Consider the following 14,165-nt stretch of genomic DNA (forward strand, 5'->3'; position numbering starts at 1 on the left):
GCCTCTGTCCCAAATGCTCTTCCTCTACTTAACTCCTACTCGTACTTCCGGTCACAGCTCACTTCCTTGGGATTGCTCTCCTGGATTCCCCCAGGCTACATCAAACTCTCTGATAGAGACTATCAGCACTATGTATCTCCTTCAGAACATCACCATTATCATTTTATGCTTTTTTATGTGATCATTTGATCAATGCCTGTCTCCTCCACCAGACTAGAAACTCCATGAGGAGAGAGCTATTCATATGCCAATAAACATTTGCTGAATGATCTTCTGACCCACATCCTACACGAGCAAAGGAAATCAAGTTGAGTGTCTTTAGTGCTGTTTGCTCTAAAGCCGAAATTGCTGCTGTGGTTCCTTTATTCATTCATGGCATAAATGTTCATTTAGCACCCACTGCATACCCATGCTGGCTTGTGCTGCAGAGACAAGATTCAGAGATGAACATGACAGTTTCTATACCATGAGGGTAGGTGGAAGGTGACAGAAAGTCTTCCAGTCTTTCATCTGGACCCCCCCCCCCCAAATATAAGCGGCAGGCATATCTTTGTTCCTGCTTTTAATATACACCAACCACACTGTCATGAAGTAGTCAGGAATCAGGCAGGGCCAACAGGTGTTTTGAAAAACTTAGCTTTAGCATTACTTCTTTTGTTTTTCAAAAGTAGAAGTTTTCCTTTCTGTTTCCTGGGAATCAGCATCCCCTGCTTAGATCCATGTTGTCTTTGGTCAAGGGTCTACCTTGATTTGCAATTAAATTGTTTAGGAAGGGAAAGAAGAACGTGGTCGGGGCCCATCTCAGAAGGTTGCTGGCATCCACCCTTCAGTTGCCCCTGTCTGCAGCTTCCTGCCACCCCAGCCTCTGCCCTGATCAGTCCACCCTGCCTCTTCAGACTCACCCATCTGTTCCCCTCTCTGCCTAGTAATATCTGCTCACCTCTTATCTGCTCCCAGCATCTTTTCTTCCTCCATCTTCCCCTTCTCTCTCCCACCTCCTACCTAGCCTCCTGCTCACCCTTTCCCCATAGTGCTTTGTCCACACCCCAGTCTTGGCCACCTGAGGCCCCAGGTCAGGCTGCCCTTCCGAGCCCCAGGCCCACCCAGCATCTCCATGTGGAAAGCCTAGGGAGTCTCAAACTCAGCAGTGCCTGGCACTGGGCTTGCCAGCAGCTTGGAAAACTCCTCTGCCTGGAATAACCATCTCCCCAGCCACTCAAACCCAAACCTTCTAGACTCCCCTCTCCTCTCCTGCACACTTGCCTCACATTTCTTCCATTTTGGCATCATTCCCGTTCCCCATTCTCCATCCCCACTGCCGCAGCCTTGATTTAGGACCACGTTCCTTCCCGGAAGCATCCTCCCAACTAGGCCCCTTTGTCTCCAGCTTCACAAAATGCAAGTGCGATCCTGTGTGCATCCTCTAAACATCCCCATCATCTTCAGGTTGAAGTTCAGGCTCCTTAGGTGAGCCAGATAAGGCCTTCTTTCCAGTCCCTCCCCAAACCTCTGCGCTGCCCTCTGTCCGTCCTGAGCCTTTCTCGGTTCCCCACACTCATCACATTCTCTCTGCAAATGCTCTTCTTTTGACAGGACAGCCCTCTGCCCCCCACCCCTGGCGCCCTCTTCTTCCACTGGAGCCAGATTCTTTGGCACTCAACTTCAGGCTGACTCAGTGCCTCCCTCTCCTGCAGGTTTTCCCAGCCTCTCAGAGCACCTGCCCCCCTTATTCTCAGGCCTCACTCATCATTAGACTCACCTGGGACACTTTAAAAATAGATGCAAAAAAATAAATAAAATTTAAAATATAAATAAAAATAGACAGATGCCCAGGCCACAGCCCAGACCAACGACATCCAAATCCCTGACAGAGCAGATGCTAATGCCCTGGTGGCTGATGTAGACCAAAGGTGCCCCGTCGGTGCAGACGTGCTGTCTGTCTCCCACAGACTTGACTGGGTTGAGGACACCCCATCTCATATGATGAGAAAGATGATAATAGATAAACTGTCAGGAGTGGTCACATGCCAGGCACTGTAATACACACTTTCCATGCATTCTCTCATTTAATCCCCACAGCCACCCTGTGAAGTATATAACGATTATCATCCCATGAGATCATGACCTGAGCCGAAGTCGGATGCTCAACCAACTGAGCCACCCAGGCGCCCCTACAAGTTATTCTTTATTCATTTATTTACTCATTCATTTTTTAAGTTTTTTTATATAAAAAAAATTGAAGTAGGGGCACCTGGGTGGCTCAGGTTAAGCGTCTGACTTTGGCTCAGGTCATGATCACATGGTTCATGGGTTTAAGCCCTGCATTGGGCTCTGTGCTAACAGCTCAGAGCCTGGAGCCTGCTTCGGATTCTGTGTTTCCCTCTCTCTCTGCCCCGCCCTTGCTTGTGCTCTGTCTCTCAAAAATAAATAAACATTAAAAAAAATTTTTTTTTAATTGAAGTAGAGTTTACACACAATGTTTCAATAGTTTCAGGTGTACAATATAGTGATTCCACATCTCCATGTTATGCTGTACTCACCACAATGAGGGTAGCCACCATCTGTCACCTACAGCAATGTTGCAGTACCATTGACTATATTCTCTATGCTGTGCCTTTCATCCTGTGACGTATTCATTCTATAACTAGAAGCCGGTAACTCCCACTCCCGTTCCCCCATTTTACCCGTCTCCCACCCCCTCCTCTTTGGCAACTACCAGTTTGCTCTTTGTATCATTCATCCATTTTTTTTCTTTCGTCTTTGAGCACCTGCTATATTCAGTGACAATTCTAAAATATTAATTGAAGGCCCATTCTGGGAAAGATGCTGAAAATTAGGAAATAAGACCTAAGATCCCTGCCCTTAAGAGTCCTCTTAGTAAAAGGAATAGAAACAAAGCCATAGATAATTATAATACATTAAGGTAAATTTAGTGATCAAGGGATGCCCAAGGGATTCTAGGAGTCTACAGAGTGTCCCCAGGGGAATCTTCAAGCTAAACAGGAGTTTTGGGGAAGGAGGAGAGGCGAGGAGGGAAGAGCCTGGGAAGGAAGGCATCCCAGGAAGGTAGAGTGGCTGAAACAAGCCTGTGAGATGCCTCCAGGCTTGAGCACTGGGAGGAGTTACAAAACCAAACATCTGCAAGGACTGATGGGAAATGAAAGTGAGTGAATCCAGCAGGTGTGAGAGAAAGAACAGCATTTACAAGCAACGATACCAGACAGCCGATGTGGATGTGCCGGCTGCAGCATCTGGGAGTGGTAGGGATGGTGTTGAGTGGAAAGAGCATAGCCTGCCCGGAGGGAACTCCTTCTGCTAAGAAGCTGCTGTCCATGTAAGGCTAGGGACCCAGCACGGCCAAACCTGTAAACTTGTCAAAAAGAAGCTGGAAATCTGGATTTACTTGAAATCTACAGATGTTTGAATGTTTTTTATTTTTTTTTAACGTTTATTTATTTTTGAGACAGAGAGAGACAGAGCATGAATGGGGGAGGGTCAGAGAGAGAGGGAGACACAGAATCTGAAACAGGCTCCAGGCTCTGAGTGGTCAGCACAGAGGGCTCGAACTCACGGACCGCGAGATCATGACCTGAGCCGAAGTCGGACGCTTAACCGACTGAGCCACCCAGGTGCCCCTACAGATGTTTGAATGTTGACAACAAATTCAAGTTAAAGAAACAAGTTAAAACAAGTTAAAGAAAAATGTGGGGTGGATGCAGCTCTCAGACCAGCCAGAGTGCCCTCCATGAGTCCTGGCCGGGTCTTGGAAAGGCAGGAGCCACTCAGATCTGGTTTAAAAAGATCCCAAATGATCAGGTGCAGTATAGGTTAGAAGTACCCAGACAAGGCCCAGGGAAGGTGGGAGGCAGGCAGCCAGAGAGATGGGGAGGCACCAGGGGAATATTGGGGTGAGCGGGCAGGAGATAAGGTGCAGAGGAGGTGACCTTGTGATGTGAAGGAGTGGCTGTGGAGGCTAGAGGGAGCTATGTCATGGGGCTGGGTCACTGTGGGCCCAGTAGCCCGAGAAGGCTTTCTGCTAATGGGTCACAAGAATCACTGTGAGGGCCTGGAAGCCTCTGTATGTGGGGCAAGAGAAGGAGGAAGGGATTCCCCAAGACAGACCACCAGAAAGGGAGAAAAAATAGTATTTTGTTCCTACCATGCATAGCTGACAAAGTACCTTCATGCACCACCACCCAATTTGCATTTGCCCCTTACAGCACATCTATGGTCTCCTTCTCATCTCCTGCTTACTGAAGAGGGATTGAGGCCCAAAGAGGTCTAGAAACTTTCTTTCTTTTTTTTTTAATGTTTATTTATTTTTGAGACAGAGAGAGACAGAGCATGAATGGGGGGAGGGTCAGAGAGAGAGGGAGGCACAGAATCTGAAACAGGCTCCAGGCTCTGAGCTGTCAGCACAGAGCCCGACACGGGGCTCGAACTCATGGACCATGATCATGACCTGAGCCGAAGTCAGACGCTTAACCAACTGAGCCACCCAGGTGCCCCTAGAAACTTTCTAACTCACACAGCTGGGATAGACCAAGTTCACCCTGAAACTCAGGTGCTGTCTCAGCTTGGGCCAAGCTACTTGTACGGTAGCCCAGACCAGCAGTGTCCAACATCCAGGCTGTACCCTGACCAATGACATCAGGATCCCTGGGTGGGGGACCCAGGCACCAGTATCTTAAAAGCTCCGGGTGTTTTCAGTGTGTAGCAGGGGTGGGAACCGCTGTTTTATATGCTAGTCACAGCCTCCAAGTTGCTTTTCCAAGTTGCTGTTGACCCAGAATGATTATTAATAGCTCTTCCTTTCACTCTCCAAGGTGACCCAATTTGGAAAATGAAGTATATGATGGTCCCTTCTTATAATCTACAAAAAATAGGGAATCACAGGATAAACTTAGTTTTAAACTCTCCAGTTATATTTTCAAATAATAGGCTCAATAGGGTTTTCTTGAATCTCTAGGCACTTTTTCAGGTGAAATTCCCCTAAATTGCGTTGGCAAACTAAGGCGCACAGTCCAAATCCAGCTCACTGCCTATTTTTGTAATAAAGTTTTATTGGAACACAGCCACACCCACTCATTTCTGTCTTGTCTATTGCTGCTTTCCATTACAACAGCAGAATATACTTGTAACAGAAACCATATGGCCCACAAAGCCTAAAATATTTACTATCTGGCCCTTTACAGAAAAAGTCTGATTTTCCCGTTTATATAACATTGAGTCTGATTGTTAAGTTACATTATATCCCTAGGTGTCCCAAAAGATGGAATGGGGAATTGAGTGACTATGGTCAGCTGTGCAGTCAGCCGTGCCTGTGTGACTGAGTCCCCTGTAAAAACCCTTTTGCTTGTCTGCTTGTTTAATGAAGTCTGAGCAGAGGCTTATCTATGGCTGTCACACATTCAGCAGAGGTGTCCAGGGGTTCCTGTAGTTTGAGGGTCCCCAAGACTATCCTGAGCTTCCACGATTTGATAGAAGCACTCACAGAACTCAGCAAAGCTGGTATACAGTTAATTCTGATGAAAGAGCACAGATTAAAATCAGCAAAGGAAAAAGGTACATTGGGCAGAGTCCAGGAGACACAAGGCACAAGCTTCCAGTTGTCCTCTCCCAGTGGCATCTCGGAAACAGTGCTTGCTTCTCCCAGCCACAATGCATGATAACATGCATGGAGCATTGCGAGCCAGGGAAACTCACTCAAGCCTTGGGGTCCAGGGTTTTACTGGGGGTCAGTCACACACGCATGGCTGACTGCATACATGACTGACCTTAGTCATTCAATTTCCCACCCTTCCAGAGGTAAAGCTGATAGGGCATGGCACAAGGTCTCCATCATAAAATCACATTGTTAGCATAGACCACCTTGAGTGGCCCAAGCCCAGGTAAAGAAAGGCTTTATTGTCAGGCAGGATATACCTAAGACTTAGAGGTTACCTCCTTCAGAGCAGGTCAAGGGCCAAACCTTCCTTTGGAGTGTGCAGGGTGTGGACAACCCAGACTTGCTGAGTTAATTCCTCTAACAGGGCAGAGTGATATAGTTGTTATAGTTATAGTTATAGTTATAGTTATAGTTATAGTTATAGTTATAGTTATAGTTATAGTTATAGTTATAGTTATAGTTATATAGTTCCTCTAACAGGGCAGAGCTACCTAGTGAGGAATTCCAAGGTAACACCAGCTCCTCTTTTGCTGTGACAGGCTCAAAGGCCATACCGTGGGCTCAGTTCTCAGCACATCCCAACCACCTGGGCAGCACTAACACAGCCCCATGCCTGGTCTCCACCCCAGACTAGTTAGATCGAATCCTCCAGGCCTGGGGCGTGGACATCAGTACTTTTGGATTGTATCCCTGCAGATTCAATATTAAGACAGCTTTAAGAAGCTCTGGGTGTAGGCTCTGGGACCACCCCTGAGGACAGGGTAGGGATAAGTACAGTGGAAAGGTGTTGCTGGAGCAGCTGGGGGTGGCCAGGCAGGGGGCATGTTCTTCCTGGGGGCTCAGGAAAGGATGTGGTGTTTGTGCTGGGCCTGGGAGAACCAGCAAGGTTTAAGTCTAGGGGAGAAGGACATATAGGGACAGAGCAGCAAGGTGAGACTAGAACTGGCCTTAAGAAGGGGAAAGTTGGCTGGAAGAAGAGACAGAGGCTTAATCCCCCAACACCTTTAATGCCTTTGGACTTGGATTTGCAGCTAATGGGCACCTGCTGAAGTTCTCTGGTGCAGGAGTGTGTCAGACTAAGAGCTGTGCTAAGAGCCAGCCAATGCAGGGTAGACTACAAGTAGGAAAAAGGAGAGGGCAGCCAGGGCAGTAAGGACCTGCTTGAACAGTCCTAGGACAGAACCATCTGCCATTTGTTCATCAAATACTCATTTCCTGCCTGCTACACACCAGGCCCTGTTCTAGGCACTGAGGATCCAACAGTGAACATCAGATCGTGCTTGCCATTGTAGGACTGGCAGAGAGGGAGAGAAGCAATCAATAAACATGCAGTGTGTCAGGCGAAGCTAAGTGCTGTGGAGAAAGATACAACAGGGTAAGGGGTGTGGGGAGTGAGAATAAGAAAGTTTTCCACAATGGAATGGTGTAGAGACCTCTCTGATAAAGTGACATTTGAAAGAAGTGAGTAAAGTGGATGTCTGGGGGGAGAGCATTCTAGGGAGAGGGAATGGCAAGTACAAATGCCCTGAGGTGGTCGTGAGCATAATGAGAGTGGGGCTGGAAATACACGGACATTTATGTAAAGACATTTATGGAGGATCAACGAGATTTATCACTACTTGGATGGTGGGTGGATGATGTGACTTCAGTTTGGTTTCAGGCAGGGGTGCTTAGCACCAGACATGAGGAGGCCGTTTAAAAATTCCAGTGTCCGTGCTCTGTTATTCTGTTTACCTGAAGTTCAAAAGTAGACAAAAATACCCAGAATGTATGAGGAACTCTGACCTCTCAATAATAAGCAGACAACGTGATTTAAAAATGGGCAAAAAATATCAATAGACATGTCACAAAAGAAGATATGAAAATGGCCAGTAAGCACAGGAAAAGATGCTCGATATAATCTGATATCAGGGCAATGCAAATTAAAACCACATTGAGATGCTACTTCATAGTCACTAGAGAGACTAAAATTTAGACTGACCATACTAAGTGCTGGCAAGGATATGGAGCAACTGGAACTCTCAAACACTGCCGGTGGGAATGTAAAATGTTACAGCCACTCTAGAAAACAATTTAGCAGTTTCTTATAAAGCTAACATAAATTTACCATATAAGCTGGCATTTCCACTTCTATATATTTGCCCAAGGGAAATAAAAACATATGCTCACACAAAGACTTTCTTGTATATGAATGTTTGTAACAGTTTTTATTCATAATAGCTGAAAATGGAAACAGCTCAGGTGTCCAATAACAGGTGAATATATGAACAAACTGTAGTATATCTATGTGATGGGATACTTACCCAACAATAAGCAGGAATGAACTAATGATGCATGCAACAATATTAATAAATCTCCAAAAGGTACTGCTAAGCGCGCACGCACACACACACACACACACACACACACGAACAAAACAAAACAAAAACAAACCACAAAGGCTACCTACTGTATGATTGCAGTTATATGAAATTCTAGAAAAGACAAAATGTAAGGGATCAAAAGCAGATCAGAGTTTGCCTGGGACTGGGACTGGCAGGGAGATTGTCTGCAGAGGGGCACAAAGGAACCTTTCTGGTGTGATAGAAATGTTCTACAGTGCTGCTGCTGGTGGCTGACACACGTATATGTGTTTGTCAAGACTCATTTGCACACATAAAATGGCATATTTTATTGTCAATGACTTATACTTTGGTAGAATTTAAAGATTAAAAAGAAAACATAAAACTCATCTTCAATGGCAGAGGTCGGAACAGTGGTTTCTTGGGGGGAATGACTGCCTGGAGAGGGCACAAGATAGTCTGCTTGGGGACAGGAAGTACTTATACCTTGATCCAGGTGGTCACCCCAGGGATGTATACTTACGTAATGGTCCATTGAGCTGTACATTCAGGATTTATGTACTTTACCATGTGTAAATTATACTTAGAATTTAAAAAATATGATGTCTGAACCCCGCTCCTGGAAATTGGGATTTAATTGGTTCAAGGATGTGTCCAAGCTTTGTTATATTTTAGAAGCCCTTAGGAGATTCTAATATCCAGCCAGTGTGGAGAGCCATTGCTTTTAGAGACAGGAAGGAGAGCAGTGTTGAGTCTGAGCGATGGGGAGCAGGCTGGTGGCACATTCAGGGCAGGGGGAGGATGTTCAGCTCAGCCTTGGCTTTCAGGGGATTTGAGGTGAGGCTGGGTCTTCCAGGCTTCCATAGGGATACACACAAGGCTAAGCAGGGTACTGCAGACTTGGAGGCTGTAGACAGAGCTGACTGTGTGCTGAGTACTCTTGGGAAATGTGTGCTTGTTGGGGTTTGCTTCTGCGCAGGCTTCTTTTCCTACTCCTAGGGCAAGATGGCAGCAGATGAAGGTGCACGGGACACCTTGCGGCTCCAGTTCAAGGCCATGCAGGAGATGCAGCACAAAAGGTTGCAGAAGCAGATGGAGAAACAGAGGGAAAAGGAACGGAGCCTCGAAAGCAAAATTGATGACCAAAAAGAGCCCTTGGAGATCTCGGATGGCCTCAGCCTTCTCCAAGCTGGGGAGCAAAACTCAAAAAACAGCTTCGAGCAGAGGTAAATGCAAACTTGAACCCTCCCAGGAGCACTGGAGGGAGGTAGGGAAGGTGGGGGAGAAATGATTACAGACAGCTAGACAATCAGGTTGACTAGATGTGTGTGTATAAGTTGGGCCACAGAGGTTTTGACACAGAGGTTGTTACTGAAGATTTGCCTCTGATAGATCTGTGCTCCCGTGGATATAAGTTGGTATGAAATGTGTATAAAAATTGTTCAAAGTCAAATTGAAAATTTGAAACTCATCAGGGTTTAGTTTATTCACTTGGATTTTCTTATTCCGTCTCTCTTTCATGAAAACCGTGTTTGGGTTTCTGAGGAGGTGGTTGGCTAACTCTGATGGTTCATAAGTGATGATTGCTGCAAATTCTCATCTGAGATCGTTCTCCTATGCCAATTCCCTTTCCTGACACATAACAACCATAAACATACCTGTCCTAAGAAAGCTCTTGGTGGGTTCCTTGGTTTTTCACAGTTGGTGAAAAGGTTGAAAGTAATCTGGAATCTTCTCATTTTGTTTTAAATTCAGTGCATGTTGATTTATACTGGTTGTCAAAGCAGAAGTCTATATTGATACAAAATTCTCTGATAGTCAAAAAAACAAAAACAAAAACAAAAAAACCAAAACCCCACAATAGTTGTTGAGTTGTCTCTTTGCTTCTGGTTTGGCCCAGAATCTATCTTACCCATCCTCAGATGGGTACTTTTTATGGTTTCTCAACTTTCAAATGTTCCACTAAAAAATCTTAATAGGGAAAAACATACAGGTTGTGCAATAATTGGAAAAGTTCCTGTGGCTCCAAGATATTAGCTCTAAGTTAACCCCAGACCTATGTTTCCACATGATCTTTTCCCAAATTGGAGAAACTGGAATTGGTGGAGGCCCGAGCCACTGGTGGAATAACAGCAGTAATGATTATATCAGCTGTTAACTAATAATAACCATTCCCTATAACATCTATAACTTACTCACTTCCCACACAACTGTCCCTAGGGAGCCTGTTCTGTGCCTCACGGTAGAAATGATCACAGACCCATCAATCATGTGGTTCTCGTGTTTTAAAGTGCTGGAGAGAACCTTGCAAGACAACTCATGATGAACAAAACCAACCACCTGCTCTGATTTCTGTCAGGTTTACCTGAAACCTAGAGACCTAGGCACAACTTAAGGCTTAGACAATTCCTATGTGGTCTTCTAATATGTATGTGTATGTGTATATACACATGCAGTTAAGACTATCAGTGTCTTGGGGCACCTGGGTGGCTCAGTCGGTTAAGCATCTGACTTTGGCTCAGGTCATGATCTCGCGGTTCATGGGCCCAAGCCCTGCCTCGGGCTTGCTGCTCTCAGTGCTAAGCTCGCTTTGGATCCTCTGTCTCCCTCTCTCTCTACCCTTCCCCTGCATTTCACACATTTTTATATATATTGCTACTGCAGTCAGTCTGTTCTAAATGCTTCATGGTACATGCTATGATTTCTTCTCAACCTATAAATAATTTAGAAATGTGTCTTTCTTAAAAAAAATATTTTTTTTTGAGAGAGAGAGAGAGAATGTGAGTGAGGGAAGAGCAGAGAGAGAGGAGGACGGAGGATCTGGAGTGGGCTCTGTGCTGATACCGGTAAGCCCGATATGAGGTTCAGACTCACAAACCATGAGATCATGACCTGAGCCAAAGTGAGACACTCAACTGACTTGAGTCACCCAGGTTCCCCAGGCATGTGGTTTGTTGTTGTTTTTTTTAGTCCCAAACGTATGATGGGTTTGGGGGTTTGTTTTTTATTTTATATTTTTGCTGTCTTTTTAGTATTGATTTCTAATTTTAGTCAATTGCCATTAAACAAAAAGGTCTGTATGATGTCCATTATGTGGAATTTGCTAAGATTGCCTTTGTGGCCTATAAGATGATACATTTTTATCCATGTTCCATGGATGCTTGAATGAGTATGAATTCTTGGAGAGAGGCAGTCAGTTATGTAGCCCTTTCTTAAATCCATAGTAAACAATGTAATTCAGACCTTTTTTCTCTTTTCATGTGTGTGCATGTGTGTGTGAGTATGTGTGCATAGTCACTCGGTTTTGAGAACAGTGTGTTAAAATCTGCTCATTGACATTTTCCATTTTGTACAGATGAGTTCTTTTCACCACCTAGTGCCCAACCAGGTACAACAAGCCTGGGCAGTGGAGGCCTGACTCCTGCCCCTCGGTCCCTATAATTCTGCCTTTGCCCTTGTAGGATGCTTGAAGAGGAGATCACACACCTTCGAGAGCAGCTCAGGGAGACAGTGGATGAAAATGGGCGGTTGTATAAGCTGCTGAAGGAAAGGGACTTTGAAATCAAACATCTCAAAAAGAAAATAGAAGAGGACAGATTTGCCTTCACAGGTAGCTCAACCATTGCTGTGGCAGTGCCTGCCCTGATCTCCAGGTAGCTGGCCGAGCTGCCATGGAGCCCCCTGGGCAGGGCAAAGAGCAGGTTCCAGAGCACACGTGCTCAAGAGAGAGTGCCAAGGGTCAGCCATGGTCAAGTTCATGCAGATGAGTCCTGGAAATGAAGGAGAGGTAGAGGAAGAGAGCAGGCCAAGGAGGCCAGTGAGCCAAGAAATGAGAGCACAGGAGCAGCAGGGACAGTCGGCAGGCATTCTGGGCAGTGTTGGTGACCTGGCTAGGACTCATGACAGGGGTTCTCCGTGGATTCTTGCTGCACGTTTGTCGGGCCAGCACGGTCCGTTTTATCTTGGTGCTCTGGCTCAGCCATTGTGTTGTGGATGTGAAAAAACCCCAGTGGAAGCAGGCATTCACTCTACAGCACTTGCTGCTCCAGAAAAGTGGACGAGACAGGGAAGTTAGCTGTTCTGAGGGAATTTCCTGGGACCTAGTAGGGTCTAGAGTGGGCCTTGGCCCTTTCGGTCTGGGCTGGACCTTGGCTGTGTTGGTAGGGACATTGGCCATATGGGTCTGGGCATGACGTTAGTTCTGAGGGTGTGACTGGACATTGGCTCTGTGGTTATGAGCTAGACCTTGGCCCTGCAGATCTGGTGGGGACCTTGGCCCTGGTTGTCCTCTGTTCCATGTATACCCGTTGAGCAACTCCCAGGTAGCTGACTAAACCAGAAGGTCAGTGTGACCAACCGCAGATAACAATGGGCCTCACCCGGCATCTGCCAGAGTGTCCCTCCCTGCCTTTTGAGAGCCAGTGTATTTAAGGGTAGGTACATGCAGAGGACCAGTAGAGAATTAACAGCCAATGGGAATTCGGTGTCCTAAAGGCCCTTGGTCACTATTGTGCCTCACTCCATTCTTTGGCCTTTTCTGTCTAAAACAAAAAACAACACTGAAGGGAAGGACTTGTATTGTGAGGAATAGAAAAACACACCCAGCCTGGCTGAGGTTCAGATGTGAAGGGGCAGCTTGCCCTTTGGCAGGGCCATAGAGAAGCCGATGAGTTCCAGGGGGGAAGGAGGAGACGCTTCCCCTCCCCAGGAGCCTGTGGACACAGGGGTGATTCCCTCTCGCCCAGCCTGCCCCGTGCCGTCTCTTTGCTGTCTCTGCCAGCTTGCCCAAGGCCTCGTCTGACTGCCAGCCCCATCTCTTCCTCAGGACTTCTTAAATCCAGTCCATGTTGTGCAGTCACCATTTCTGATTTCCAGTGTCAAATTTTGAAGAGAAAGGTCTGACTGGCCCAGCATGTGTGTTTAGACCAGGCCTCAAGGGACAGTCTGCCGACAGCCGACAGACTGGTTTTCCTTTGGCTGGATTTTTAGTGATTGCTTTAATTCTGTTTTGTTTTGTTTTTTTTAAGTTTATTTGAGAGAGAGAGAGAGAGAGAGGGAGAGACAGAACATGAGCAGGGGAGGGGCAGAGAGAGAGGGAGACACAGAATCCGAAGCAGGCTCCAGGCTCTGAGCTGTCAGCACAGAGCCCGACACGGGGCTCAAACTCACAAACTGTGAGACCATGACCTGAGCTGAAGTCGAATGCGTAACTGACTGAGCCACCTAGGCTCCCTAATTCTGTTGGTTTTTTTTAAACTATACTTCTTTGCATAATTTTTTAGTGATTGCTCAGGCAATCACAAAATACATAACTTGTCACAGTCTACTTAGAATTAATATTTTACTAGTTCAAGTGGAACAAAGAAACTACCACCATATGGGTCCCTTTACCCTCCCCCATAATAATGCAACTTTTATATGTATTATAGCTCTATATATTGAAAATCCCAACAGATAATGTTATAATATTTGCTCTCAATCATTACACATATCTTACAGAGCCTAAGGAGACAAAAATAATCTATTATATTTACCCAGCCATTTAGTATTTCTGTCCTTGCTCATTCACTGCTGCTCCCTTATCATGGGATTGCAGCTTCAAGAGTGGGGCTTGGGGGGCGCCTGGGTGGCTCAGTCGGTTGGGCGTCCGGCTTCGGCTCAGGTCATGATCTCACAGTCCGTGAGTTCGAGCCCCGCGTCGGGCTCTGTGCTGACAGCGCAGAGCCTGGAGCCTGCTTCAGATTCTGTGTCTCTCTCTCTCTGACCCTCCCCGTTCATGCTCTGCCTCTCTCTGTCTCAAAAATAAATAAAAAACATTAAAAATAGATTTAAAAAAAAAAAAGAGTGGGGCTTGGGAAAGAATAGAAAGGAAAAAAAAAAAAACAACAGAGGATTTTTCTTGTTTTCTCTGAGTGCCCCTTCCTGCCCCTTAGACCACAAAGGGCTTCTCTTGGACCTCTTCATGACATCTACTTCCAGGATTTATGCTGCTTTTGAGTCCTGGAAGGAAAGCATAACACAGAAAACTCACTGCTGGACCATGTGTCCTTCCATGTCTGGTTTCCATCCCTGTTCTGAGCCCTTTCTCCTGAAGTGTCCCTAGCCTCTGCAGCAGGTAGGAGGAGGCCAGGGGCAGCTGCAGGCCTGGGCTGAGT

General features: G+C 46.1%; 1 protein-coding gene across 11 annotated transcripts in view; it reads left to right on the top strand.

Annotated features, from left to right (window-relative positions):
• The window catches only part of CCDC13 (coiled-coil domain containing 13), a 53,915-nt gene that overhangs the window by 4,998 nt on the left and 34,752 nt on the right, over positions 1-14,165 (top strand). For 6 of the 11 annotated variants that reach the window (XR_006222215.1, XM_042999190.1, XM_042999199.1 and 3 more), the window contains 2 exons: positions 9,010-9,236; positions 11,472-11,620. Coding sequence is in view for 10 of the 11 variants with exons in the window: in XM_042999190.1 (XP_042855124.1) it covers positions 9,010-9,236; positions 11,472-11,620 (376 nt within the window). In the remaining variant the exon portion in view is untranslated. Of the gene's footprint in view, positions 1-6,104; positions 7,044-8,989; positions 9,237-11,471; positions 11,621-14,165 lie in introns of those variants that run through there. The other 5 variants (XM_042999193.1, XM_042999197.1, XM_042999194.1 and 2 more) reach the window with 3 other exon arrangements.

Source organism: Panthera tigris, chromosome C2 (assembly GCF_018350195.1).
Source record: "Panthera tigris isolate Pti1 chromosome C2, P.tigris_Pti1_mat1.1, whole genome shotgun sequence".
Taxonomy (NCBI): Eukaryota; Metazoa; Chordata; class Mammalia; order Carnivora; family Felidae; genus Panthera; species Panthera tigris.